The sequence below is a fragment of the Mobula hypostoma genome, chromosome 18, assembly GCF_963921235.1.
Source record: "Mobula hypostoma chromosome 18, sMobHyp1.1, whole genome shotgun sequence".
Lineage (NCBI taxonomy): Eukaryota > Metazoa > Chordata > Chondrichthyes > Myliobatiformes > Myliobatidae > Mobula > Mobula hypostoma.
Genome location: NC_086114.1, coordinates 49,351,953 through 49,366,216, shown reverse-complemented (window position 1 = coordinate 49,366,216; position 14,264 = coordinate 49,351,953). Strand labels below are relative to the sequence as shown.

General features: G+C 38.5%; 1 protein-coding gene across 2 annotated transcripts in view; it reads right to left on the bottom strand.

The window, feature by feature from the left end:
- Window positions 1–3,403: 3,403 nt before the first annotated feature.
- nptnb (neuroplastin b) overlaps window positions 3,404–14,264 on the bottom strand; it is a 62,770-nt gene continuing 51,909 nt past the window's right edge. For both annotated transcript variants that reach the window (XM_063070827.1, XM_063070828.1), the window contains 3 exons: window positions 13,433–13,457; window positions 5,943–6,017; window positions 3,404–4,236 (listed from right to left, as the gene is read on the bottom strand). In XM_063070827.1, coding sequence (XP_062926897.1) covers window positions 5,957–6,017; window positions 13,433–13,457 — 86 coding nt within the window. In that variant the 3' untranslated portion in view covers window positions 3,404–4,236; window positions 5,943–5,956. The remainder of the gene's footprint in view (window positions 4,237–5,942; window positions 6,018–13,432; window positions 13,458–14,264) is intronic.

Genomic DNA, 14,264 nt, shown 5'->3' with positions numbered 1-14,264 from the left:
GTCGAATCGTTTGGATAGAGATGGCGCTCAGTACTCGGTGTCGGAGAGCTGATCAGAGGCTCGAAGTTTTCGGATGACTCAGACGGATTGTGGTTGGGCATGGCAGTGAGAGTTTTTCTTCCTTCTTCCATCTGCATGAGATGTGGGACATTTGAGAGACTTTGAACTTTTACTGTGCTCATGGACTTCTTCATCAAGTTATAGTATTGTTGCACTGTTGTAACAATATGTTATAATTATGTGCTTTTGTTAGTTTTTTTCAGTCTTGGTCTGTCCTGTGTTTTGTGATACCACACTGGAGGAAATATTGTATCATTTCTTAATGCATGCATTACTAAATGACAATAAAAGAGGACTGCGTGTCTTCATAACCTAAATCTAAAAACAGACATCTAAAACAAAATTTATATAATAAATCTAGGATACCCAAGACTGTTGCCCACTACCGTACTTGAGCTGCAGACCACTTCAGCTGATCACAAGATGTTGACGGTGATAGATGAAGACAGTTATTAATTGGGATGTAAATTCCTATTTCAATTGTTGTATCTCCTATTACACCCAAGAACTTCCTGGAACTAATTATATTAAAATATCTTGTAACAATATTAATTGTTTAAGGAAAGCTAAATTAAAATGTTTTTGTAAGTTTGTATTGACTTCCTTGAATATTTTCTCAAAAATCCTGATGTTTGGCTCATTCTGGTAGATATCTATAATCACAGTTCATGGTGAATCACATACCATGGAAGATTGCATTCTATACAATATTTCTCATAATGTACTGAGGATAGGCCCAATTTAGAATTTAACCACTGGGGGGATCAGCCTTTAGCATCAGCAATTTGCCAGGATGCTGTCTGGATTGGAGAATGTCTTATGTGGCACAATTGAGTGAGTTTGGGCTTTCTTTTCTTTGGAAGGAAGAACCATAAGGTAACTTGATAGAGATGTATAATATTATAAGAGGATAGCAATGGTTAATACCAGAGGACATCCTTTTAAAGGGACTGGAGAGAAGCTTAAAGGAAATATCATTGGTATTTGTTGTTGTTGTTTGTTTTTTTTTTAAAAACAGAGTGTGCTAAGTACCTGGAATGCATTGCCAATTGTGGTGGTTGAGACTGATATATTGGAGCACTTAAGACATTTTTAGATAGGCACTTAGATGGAAAAAAAAGAGGGTTATGAGCTATGTAGGAAGGAGGAATTAGATCGATCATGGAGGTTTATATAGGTCTGCACAACAATGTAGGCCAAAAGGCCCATGCTATCAAGTTTTAGTTGGTTTGGACTGACATACTATTCTTCTTCAACAGAGTGTGCAATACAGGATTGTAAAGAAGTGTGTCAAGTTGGAAGCTGCAATCTTACAGGCAAGTTCTGAATACAAAGTCAGTAAATTACATTGAACTTGCCTTAAAAGAGATCAGTACTATTTTTAACAAAACCAAAGGTTCTGAATGATTAATCTCACCAGCAGCCACCAAAGTCTCTAATATGCTCATGTTGGGAGCAGCCATCATAATTCAAGTCAACAGTGGGAGAAAAAAACATACATAATTTAGGAATGCACTATATATAATCTGCATAGCTATTCCTATACTTACAAAGTGCATGAATTTGTACAAAATAACTTGTACAGAATTTTATAAATTAAAGCTGAACAAAATGCACTCCAGGTATGCTGTATTTCTATGCACAGTGATGTGCCATTTGTTATGGCAAAAATAGTGAATGATACAAAGCCCCAAAACATTAATAGTATTATAATAAATGTAAATTAAGTAACTGCTTTGAGTAGAAAGCATGATAAGAGATTTGATACCAGTGTATTGATAAATTTGATACATGAGAAGCCAACAATTTCATTAACACAAGGATATGCAGTTATTTTCTTTTAAGTTATAGAAACTGTAGTAGTATAGGAAATGCATACAATAAATACAAGAAAGCACAATTGCACTGATTTTGATTGGGTCTTTAGAGGCAGTTAGTTCAGGTACCAGATCAAGATTAGGTTATTTGATTGTACTACAGAAAATCAAAGAACATTTACAAAATAGGACAAAGAATGAAGGTCTTTGATTACATGGCAGTTGGAGAAGTTGATGTTTGAGCAGAGAAAGATAAGATTGTAAAGAAGCCTTCATAAGAGTAAATAAGGAAATGCTTCCACTGGAAGAGTATAAATAACCATAGGACAAATACAAGGTATTGGCGAGAAGGAAACAAGGAGATATTGTTTTAATGTACCTCCATCCCCAAAAGGTTAGTGATACCAGGTACAATTTTTTTTAAAGAAGATTGCAGGTTGTGTAGGAATGGCATTAATTTCCAATAGCAGCACAGACAAGGTTGTGCAATTGGTTTGCATTCTAATACAGGTCACCATACAATCTAATACTGTAGTGTTCTGTTATAATTATCATACTTGGTCAGATCCAGGTTTGCATTTAAGAGTGGTCTTTCATTTCTGGTTGTTTTTTTTGACTCAGATGCAAATTACAATTTCTTTTTAAAATTCTTTCAAACATCCTGTCTTCATGGGACACCGCTGGCTTTCAGGCATCAGCAAAGCAAAACCTCATCACTGAGGTTATGACAGCTCAGCAATGAGATAAATAACTGGATTACTTGCTTGAGTTCATATTGGGCAGAGGATAAACGCTAGTTTAGATTCCTGGAGAATTCCTCTATTACTCTTTCAATAGTTGTATGAAATCTTTTTCTTCTAATCAAGTGCAGACTAAAATCGGTTCTTGTGTAATTTGATAAGGCATCACTGGAGTGCCAGTGCATACAATGTACCTACTCTCCACAGCCAAACTTGAACCCAACTGACACAAGTTTGCAAGATTCAAAGCAAAGGAAGGAGGGAACATATCCAACGATATCACTTGAATATTTTCTGATGGGTAAGAGATATGTCTTCTTCTGCATTTCCATCACCTGTAATCTCCCACTAAACAATGAGTAAGAACTTTGAACAGGAAGTATTATACCCAATCACTTTCCTTAAAAATGCCAATACAATGTGAAAGTCTAGACAATTCTTTGGGCCATTCCTTGACTGCCTGAGATACATTATCAAAATATGGGATCAATGAAAATACAAGAATGGGCAAAAAATTCAAGAATTTTCATTTATGATGTAAATGAAGAAATAAATTGAGACTAATTTAGTCATTAGATGATGAGGATTTTCAATTGAGAAACTCCAACAACTTCCTGGTAAGCCAACAGTGGATATTTGGAATGCTTAGATGAACTGGCATCTGTTATTGCAATGTCTGCACTGGCTGGCAATCAGTTTCTTAGATGTGCAAATCTGTGACCAAGAAACACACATTCAAATAAAACAGACATTTTTTCTTCATCAAACCTCATGCATTGTAATATGTAATATTTGTTTTTTTATTTTTAAAAATCACAGTGGGTTCGCATGTACAATGATCTAGATTAAATTATAACCAAATAATAAAATCTGCAAACTCATGCATTTACACATTTTGATTTTTAAAAAAATCATTAAAGCTTGATCTACGTATCCAAAGATAGGGCAGATTTTTGACTGATATTTTAAAATTTAAAACTAATCATGATAATCCTTCAAGCCCTAGGGCACAACCATGCGATAACTATTCAAAAAGGTGACATCAAGAACAGGTTTTCGAAATGGATCGCAGTGGAAGAACTAGATATTTCAACATTAATTTCTACCTGATCAGTGGAACGGGAGATATATATTTATATATTATATGTTTCAAGTTAGCGAGCACTAAGATCTGCAATATATACAAATTTAAAACAAACACTATTTGAGTGACATTAATTTCTTAGCTGTTCAAGGAAAGAATGACAGTGATTGCAATGAGGAGTGTTGCTTAAATAGCAATGTACAAATGAGCATATCAGGAATAAGCACTGCATGCATGATTTGTCCGTAGGATTAGAATCACAGAGCAAGTTAAGGGTGGGTAAAGGATGAGAAAATCAAGCATAAACAGCACATTAAGCACCCAAGGTACACCCTATCAATTAAACTTGCAAAGCAATCTTCTTAATACTTCATTCTTTAGGAGAAATTGAATAAGGCAAAACATGCTTCACACAGTCATCTTATTCCTGCTTAGACAAACAAGTTAAAACCTGCCCCATTCGGACAACACAACTTGAGTGTGAGTGTTCTCGGCTGAAACCCACTATCTGATAATGACATAGTCTTCTGAAATCCTGTTGAAGTTCAAAAAGGATCAATTAGTCTTTTGAATGTCTAACAAATTAAACTTTGTTTTCTCCCCACAAAGAAAACAACATGACTTTCAAGAATAGCTAAGATTGATTTTACAACAGAAAATCCAGTAAGATATGATAAGTATATGTATTTAACAATTATAAGGAAAAAATGCTATGAAAGTCTAGACTTTACATTTGGACTGAACAGTGCAATCTAGACAAGTAGTGGCTGGGAATTTCCTGTAGCAGGGATGTTGAAAACAAAGATGAAACTAATCAACTTGGTACCAGTGATCAGAACAGAGATGGCAAAGGCCAGCATTAACTGTTCAGTTCTGTAGAAGTTTCTAACCATGTTATACCAGCATCGAATTAACTGAAGATATAAATGGAGAACATTTATTAAATGTTGCTGCATATCTCAATGGCTTGGATTTGTAGAGTTTACAAGTGTGGAATTTCTTGAAATGAAAATCTAGAAGTAATTTCAGGAGCAATGTCGAACATTTAACTCAATGGGCATTTCCATGATTCTGGGATTGCTTCATTCTTATCAATTGCACCATTTAGCAATGCCAGAAATACTTGCATCATACTAAACCAAAAATGAATGGAGTTGCTGTGAACATCCCTGACAAGAACATGTGGAAGATATACAAACTGAGTAATGCTCTTATGTCCTTCAAATAAGATTCTGTTGGATTCCTGAAGACTCATCACATCCTTTGGTATTCAGATCATTCTATTTGGATCCCTAGTGCTTTTACTTCATCAGGCACTGCCTCTCAAGGGTATTTATGAGCTTATTAATAGAATGCTGCAATTCAAGCAGCTCATTTCCAAAAGCTAAATTGATGACTTGCATTGGGAATAAGGATGGACACAGAACAAGGCTCAGAGTTGACAAAACTAATTGTTAACGAAGAAAATATAACCTGAGCCATGATCTGACGCATATACTGAAGCACTGGTAATGATGCTAAAAGATTACTGGAAGTAGGATTCCAGAACTATAGAATAGTTTTCTAGGAAAAAAAGTCTCCAGTCATGAGACATTAGGTAACAGTTCACAAGGTCTCAGTACATAAAAAAGCCACCTAGCAAAACTGATTAGTTTAGCTAATTAATTTGCTCAAATAAGTGCAGTTTAATAACCATTTAAAATAACAATTCTAAGAGCATTTCAAATACCTCATTACCTATGGGACAACTGGTTAGGTTAAAACAGTGAGAGGTTCATTGTTGAAATTAGGATTCAGCAATGAATACTGTAGATTACCTGCTCTTACTGTTTCTCTAACCTCTATGTAGGTACGTAGCTAGATTTTCTGCTGACAAATTCTTTAACAATGTTCTAACATAATTGGAAATGTTTGGGGAAATTTCACTGAACTGTTTTCAAAATGATGGAAGAACTCAGCAGGTCAGGTAGCACCAATGGAGAGGAATAAACAGTTAACCATCTTGGACTGAAAGGATGACTGTTACTTGGGATATTCCACTTGGGAAACTAAAACAGTTGAAATGCACATACGGAAGAGGATTCTTTCTTGGTTCTTGCCAGTGATGAACAAGATTTGATACACTGCCAATTCCTTATCTATGTGTAAAAGCTAAGGTACATATTTTGACATATTAAGCTCAAATGTACAATCAAATTAAGTAAAAATTATTAACGAGAAATCAAACATCAAAGTACTTACTTGATAATCAAGGTTTAGTTGGTGTTCCTCTGGCGCAAGTTCTTATCCTTATGATTATTTGTGGAATTAGTTTTCCTGTTTGAAATTGTAACGAAGAAATCCTACAAGTCAATAGCCACTTATGGTAATTTTACACAAATGCAACAATGCTCTAATATTATGGAATGAAAACAAAGATAAATGTTATAACAGATTAAACTGAATAATTAACGCAATGTCTTTTGTTCCAGTGTGCTTTTCCAACAAGATGCAAACAACCTGCAATTAGTTTCCAAGTTCAACCCTTCCTTAGGATGCCAAAAATGTGTCAAAATAAAGGACAATTTTCTTAACATCCTACTTCACCTCTCTATTCCTCTCAATGTGGCTGTTTCATGCAGCTCCACTGAGATCAATGAAAGCTGTAAGTGATGCTTCTAGGGAAATCAGCCAATATTGTTGGTGTGATGTTGATTGCTTTTGTGTTGTAATTAAATCTTGTTGCCTTAAGATTCTTTTGGGGCATAAACCTCGCTTTACACTAAAAAAAAGTATTTCCTGCATTAAAAATAATCTATAGGTATCTGTTTGCAGTATGGGAGTCTATTTAAAAATGTAATTTTATTGCTGGATGCTCAATATGAGGAGTAAACACTGAAAGCAAAATTTTAGCACCGAACGCAGCTTGGTCCAAAGGAAAGAACCCTACATTTAGCTAATTTCCAGATTTTGCTGGTAAATTGGAGTAGGATCCAAGAGCACGGCCTCAGAATAAAGGGATGTATCTTTAGAACTGAGATGAGGAGGAATTTCTTCGGCCAATGAGTGGTGAATCTGTGGAATTTGTTGCAACAGAGGCTGTGGAGGCCTCGTCATTGTGCATAATCAAGGCAGGGACTGATAGGTTCTTGTTTGGTAAAGGGACTAAGGATTATAGGGAGAATGGGGTTGAAAAAATGACGCGTTTGAATGCAGAACTGATAAGACAGAATGGCCTAATTCTGCTACTGTATTGTATGGTCTATAAATGTATCCTTTGGCATTAAATAGAAGTTTGGCATCTCTGTATATGCCTTCTCAAATAACAAAGTTGTGAACTAAATGAATAAGTGTCACAGAGACTTGCAACAGAGCTCAAATCTAAGCAGTTTTAGCTAATTTCACTTTGTAAAATCTTAATTTTAAATGTTTAACTCATTCTTAAATATATTGCAAAATTTAATCCTTCATTAAATTGACAAAACAATGTAAAAAGCACCTTAAACCCACTTTCCCCTCAATGCTGCTGTTGACATAGTATCACCAAGAACATTGAAAGCCATAAATTTGTTTCCAGAGAATCAGAAGACCTTTGCCCAGCTTTGTGCATGTCAGAAGCAATAAAGCAAATCTTCAAGTCAGTAAACACGAGGAATTCTGCAGATGCTGGAAATTCAAGCAACACACATCAAAGTTGCTGGTGAACGCAGCAGGCCAGGCGGCATCTATTGGAAGAGGTACAGTCGACGTTTCGGGCCGAGACCCTTCGTCAGGACGAAGGGTCTCAGCCGGAAACGTCGACTGCACCTCTTCTAATAGATGCTGCCTGGCCTGCTGCATTCACCAGCAACTTTGATGTGTGTTGCTTCAGGTCAGTAATATAGGTTCTCTGTATCTGGGCCAGGTAAATATAGACATGAAGTGGGTGCAGATAGTGACAGCTATCCAAACAGCAAGATCTGGCTTGTTGGAAGATTTGCCCACATCACTGAAATTCGGCAAGGCCACTTTAAGACTAAGTAGCAGTATAGTTTCATTGTAGAAGATGTATAAACAATAGCAACTTGATAGCAAACAAAAACTTGTGTTTAGTAGCACAGTATTCAAGAAATAAAAGAAAACCATCTTGCCATCTTATTGAGTAATAGTTGGAGCTAGATCTGTATTTGAATATCGGAGTTGAGAGGCAGGACTGCGCAGCCGTGTGACGTCGGGCAGTGAAGCGCGGAAGATTTAAAAGGAACACAGCTTTATACAATGGGCAGTGTCGTTTTGCGGGCAGCGGAGTGAGCCGGGAGCAGAGTGAAGGCTTAAGGGTTTTGGCTCAACGGGCTTAGGCAGAAACGGGCGAGGCAAAGTAGGTTTGGTTTTCAATTTTTCCTGTTATTGAAGAAAGGGGCAAGTATGAGTGTGAGGGAAGCTTGTTGTTCTCGGTGTCGGATGTCGGAGGTCCAGAGTCTCCTAGCCTCCTGGATGTCCACATCTGTGCCAGGTGCGCCGAGCTGCAGCTCCTAAGGGACCGTGTTAGGGAACTGGAGCTGCAGCTTGATGACCTTCGTCTGGTCAGGGAGAGTGAAGAGTTACAGGCAGGTGGTCACACCGGTGCCACAGGAGGAAGACAAGTGGGTCACGGTTAGGAGGGGGAAGTGGAAGAGTCAAGTACTAGAGAGTACCCCAGTGGCTGTACCCCTTGCCAATAAGTACTCCTGCTTGAGTACTGTTGGGGGGGGGGGGGGGGCAGAAACAGCCTACCTGGGGGAAGCAACAATGGTCATGCCTCTGGCACAGAGTCCAGCCCTGTAGCTCAGAAGGTCAGGGAAAGGAAGAAGAGGGCAGTAGTAACAGGGGACTCGATAGGGGTCAGACAGGTGATTCTGTGGACGCAGTCAGGAGACCAGATGGTAGCTTGCCTCCCTGGTGCCAGGGTCCGGGATGTTTCTGATCGAGTCCAAGATATCCTGAAGTGGGAGGGTAAGGAGCCAGAGGTTGTGGTACATATAGGTACCAATGACATAGGTAGGAAAAGGGAAGAGGTCCTGAAAGAAGAATATAGGGAGTTAGGAAGGGAGTTGAGAAGAAGGACTGCAAAGGTAGTAATCTTGGGATTACTGCCTATGCCACGTGACAGTGAGAGTAGGAATGGAATGAGGTGGAGGATAAATGTGTGGCTGAGGGATTGGAGCAGGGGGCAGGGATTCAAGTTTCTGGATCATAGGGACCTCTTTAGGGACAGGTGTGACCTGTACAAAAAGGACGGGTTGCACTTGAATCCCAGGGGGACCAATATCCTGGCAGGGAGATTTGCAAAGGCTACTGGGGAGACTTTAAACCAGAATGGCTGGGGGGTGGGAATCAAATTGAAGAGACTAGGAGAGAGGAGGTTAGTTCACAAATAGAGAAAGCTAGTAGACACTGTGAGAGAGAGGATGGGCAGGTGACAGAGAAGGGAAGCGCTCAGACCGAAGATGTAGGGGAGAAAGAAGAAAAAGATAATAAAGTTGTTTGCACCATGAGGGATAAAGAGAGTAAGAGGTGGAGAGTTTCTTAGATGTATCTATTTTAATGCTAGGAGCATTGTAAGAAAAGTGGATGAGCTTAGAGCATGGATTGATACCTGGAAATATGATGTTGTAGCAATTAGTGAAACATGGTTGCTGGAGGGGTGTGATTGGCAACTAAGTATCCCTGGATTTCATTGCTTCAGGTGTGATAGAATCGGACGGGCAAGAGGGGGAGGTGTTGCATTGCTCGTCAGAGAAAATATTACAACGGTGCTTTGGCAGGATAGATTAGAGAGCTCGTCTAGGGAGGCTATTTGGGTGGAATTGAGGAATGGGAAAGGTGTAGTAACGCTTATAGGGGTATATTTTAGACCACCTAATGGGGAGCGAGAATTGGAGGAGCAAATTTGTAAGGCGATAGCAGATATTTGTAGTAAGCACAAGGTTGTGATTGTGGGAGATTTTAATTTTCCACACATAGACTGGGAAGCCCATACTGTAAAAGGGCTGGATGGTTTGGGGTTTATAAAATGTGTGCAGGATAGTTTTTTGCAGCAATACGTAGAGGAACCAACTAGAGAAGGGGCAATGTTGGATCTCCTGTTAGGGAATGAGATAGGTCAGGTGACGGAGGTATGTGTTGGGGAGCACTTCAGGTCGGGTGATCACAATGCCATTAGTTTCAATATAATTATGGAGAAGGATAGGACTGGACCCAGGGTTGAGATTTTTGATTGGAGAAAGGTTAACCTTGAGGAGATGCGAAAGGATTTACAAGGAGTGGATTGGGACAATTTGTTTTATGGGAAGGATGTAATAGAGAATTGGAGGTAATTTAAAGGTGAAATTTTGAGGGTACAGAATCTTCATGTTCCTGTTAGGTTGAAAGGAAAGGTTAAAAGTTTCAGAGAGCCATGGTTTTCAAGGGATATTGGAAACTTGGTTCGGAAAAAGAGAGAGATCTACAATAAATATAGGCAGCTTGAAGTAAATGAAGTGCTCGAGGAATATATAAAAAGAATCCTACGAAAGAAGTAGAAAAGCTGAAAGGTATGAGGTTGCTTTGGCAAGTTAGATGAAAATAAATCCAAAGGGTTTCTGCAGTTATATTAATAGCAAAAGGATAGTGAGAGATAAAATTGGTCCCTTAGAGAATCAGAGTGGACAGCTATGTGCGGAGCCAAAAGAGATGGGGGGAGATTTTAAACAATTTCTTTTCTTCGGTATTCACTAAGGAGGAGGATATTAAATTGTGTAAGGTAAGGGAAACAAGTAGGGTAGTTATGGAAGCTATGATGATTAAAGAAGAGCAAGTACTGGCCCTTTTAAGGAATATAAAAGTGGATAAGTCTCCAGGTCCTGACAAGGTATTCCCTAGGACCTTGAAGGAAGTTAGTGTAGAAATAGCAAGGGCTCTGACAGAAATATTTCAAATGTCATTAGAAACAGGGATGGTCCGGGAGGATTGGCGTACTGCTCATGTGGTTCCATTGTTTAGAAAGGGTTCTAAGAGTAAACCTAGCAATTATCGGCCTGTAAGTTTGACGTCAGTGGTGGGTAAATTAATGGAAAGTATTCTTAGATAATATAATTATCTGGATAGACAGGGTCTGATTAGGAACAGTCAACATGGATTTGTGCATGGAAGGTCATGTTTGACAAATCTTATCGAATTTTTTGAAGAGGTTACTAGGAAAATTGATGAGGATAAAGCAGTGGATGTTGTCTATATGGACTGCAGTAAGGCCTTTGACAAGGTTCCACACGGAAGGTTAGTTAGGAAGGTTCAATCGTTAGGTATTAATATTGAAGTAGTAAAATGGATTCAACAGTGGCTGGATGGGAGATGCCAGAGAGTAGTGGTGGATAACTGTTTGTCAGGTTGGAGGCCGGTGACGAGTGGTATGCCTCAGGGGTCTGTACTGGGTCCAATGTTGTTTGTCATATACCTTAATGATCTGGACGATGGGGTGGTAAATTGGATGAGTAAGTATGCAGATGATACTAAGATAGGTGGCATTGTGGATAATGAAGTAGGTTTTCAAAGTTTGCAGAGAGATTCAAGCCAGTTTGAAGAATGGCTGAAAGATGGCAGATGGTGTTTAATGCTGATAAGTGTGAGGTGCTATATTTTGGTAGGACTAGTCAAAATAGGACATACATAATAAATGGTAGGGCATTGAGGAATGCAGTAGAACAGAGTGATCTAGGAATAATGGTGCGTAGTTCCCTGAAGGTGGAATCTTACGTGGATAGGGTGGTGAAGAAAGCTTTTAGTATGCTGGCCTTTATAAATCAGAGCATTGAGTATAAGAGTTGGGATGTAATGCTAAAATTGTACAAGGCACTGGTGAGGCCAAATTTGGAGTATTGTGTACAGTTCTGGTCACCGAATTATAGGAAAGATGTCAACAAAATAGAGAGTACAGAGAAGATTTACTAGAATGTTACCTGGGTTTCAGCACCTAAGTTACAGAGAAAGGTTGAACAAGTTAGGTCTTTATTCTTTGGAGCATAGAAGGTTGAGGGGGGACTTGACAGAGGTATTTAAAATTATGAGGGGGATAGATAGAGTTGACGTGGATAGGCCTTTTCCATTGAGAGTAGGGGAGATTCAAACAAGAGGACATGAGTTGAGAGTAAAGGGGCAAAAGTTTAGGGGTAACACGAGAGGGAACTTCTTTACTCAGAGAGTGGTAGCTGTGCGGAACGAGCTTCCAGTAGAAGTGGTAGAGGCAGGTTTGATTTTGTCATTTTTTTAAAAATTGGATAGGTATATGGACAGGAAAGGAATGGAGGGTTATGGGCTGAATGCAGGTAGATGGGACTAGGTGAGAGTAAGCATTCGGCACGGACTAGAAGGGCCAAGATGGCCTGTTTCCGTGCTATAATTGTTATGTGGTTATATGGAAAACATTTAAGTTCATGCAGCATTTTACTGGTGAACCAGGAGATCTTTGTACTACTATAAAGAGCTGCTGTATGATTTCTTAGAGGAAATATAGTCAAGATACAGGAGAAATTGCATCCTGAATGGATGAGAAGGCAATAGTCTGATTATGAAAGGGGCTTAACTTACTATGTAGGACCGTCAGCAGACCTATTCTTCCTAGCAACTATCAGGATCAATAGGAGGCATGATCTCGGCACACACTGACATCATGGTTTTTATTGAACAAAACCTCAGTGACTAGGACCACATCTTAAATTTCATAACTGGTCTCAAAATTACAGCTGAAGAACTTCTAATATTGATTGGGTCCAGATTAGAATTTTATATCAAGCAAATCAAAATGTTCAGATATTCATCAATTTTCTTACATATTCTATAAGAAAAGATATGCTTATAGGTTTATGAATTAATACAGATATATGTGGATGAAAGTGTTATCCAGAATTATTGAGGTGCAGATAGCACTACAGTATTAATCAGGGTGCTTGTTAAGAAACACATCAGAAAGATGATATAGAAGGGAAAAATTATGTTACAGGATGAGACATTTTCACGCTTACATCACTAGGAAAAAATTCACGATATTATCCTATTGCAGCTTCATACGAGTTCAATATCGTATACAAGCCAACAGAAAGAACAAGCATTAAAATTAATAAGTTTTCTGGTTGATATGAAAGATAAATCCAGCTCAGGTTGAAAGTGAGGTGAAATGAATCGGAATTGAAAGCAGAAAATGATGGAACTCCTCAGCATGTCAATTAATACATATGGAATGGAAACAACATTTCAAGCTGTGACCTTTTATCAGGTGACAGATTTAAAGCAGACCCAAGCGGAAACTTTTTCAACACAGAGGTGATGTGTATATGGAACGAGCTACCAGACAAACTTGTAGACGAAGGTACAATTACAACATTTTAAGGATCTTTGGATGGATTCACGGGTAGGTAAGGTTTAGACCTTAGAGGGATATGAGTCAATGCAGGCAAACGGGACTAGCTCAGGAATGCATTTTCTTCAGCATGGATGAGATGAGTCAAAGGACCTTATTCCATAGTATATAACTTCATGACTATTTACTATTTGAGGAAATAAGATTGGGCAATCTTAACTCAGCACTAAGAAATCACGCTACTCCCTAAATTCACACTGAATTGACAACTCTAATTTTGAAGAGTGAACGACAGAGTGGAGGAGGAGTCACTTAGTCACTCACTTGAAACTCGAGCTGAACAGTCATTTTAAATTAACATCCTTACAAATGTAATAAATATCAATAACCAGTGTATACTTACATTGGTCCAGAAACTGGCTCATCATCTGCAGCAGTCAAATTGTGAATTTGCAAGGGGAAAATGGGAGGAAAAGAGGATAAAGGAAAAAATGTTAGACATTTCAACAAAAAAATTAGTGTTAGCACCAAATGCCTCTCACAGCTCTACTTCAACGATAGAATTTGTCATGGAGTTAGTCTCTAAATCATTACATTCAAATGGCAAAATAAAAGTTATTACATGGTCAGTTAACACCTTTTAGGCTCATCATGAAATACTGCAACTATATGGACAGATCATGTAAGTTCAATGTTCATCTTGTCCCCAAGTTCCAGTCGTTCACTGCTTTAGACCAATGAGAAGACATAATCCAACATCTGATTGTGGAATCCTGCTTAATATGGCTTACTGTACAAGCTTTGATTAAAATAGCACATAGAATTTGTGGGGCAGAGGGTGGTGGGGGTGCAGAAGGGAAAGAAACAGGGCAATAGCGAGTATCCATGAAAGGTGAAAAGTGATGGGACCAGTGAAGTGAGGAACAAAAGCAGGACAAGAAGTGAGAAGGAAAACAGGGGCAGGAATGGGGGAAGCCAATGCCTTCACAAATAGTATATAAAGTACAAGCACAATAGATTTGAGAGTGAAAGATGGAGGGAAAGTAGACAAAAGTGCTGCAGTGGTATCAAGGCTTCAGGTGCTTCTGGGCATACTGAAGGTAATTCTTTAAAATTATACAGATATGTGTAACTATATGTATATTTCACACAAGTGGCTGATGCAAGAAACTTTGAAGGTAACAATTACTGTTTTCTGACAATAATCCTACTACAATGATCTCAGAATTATTTCA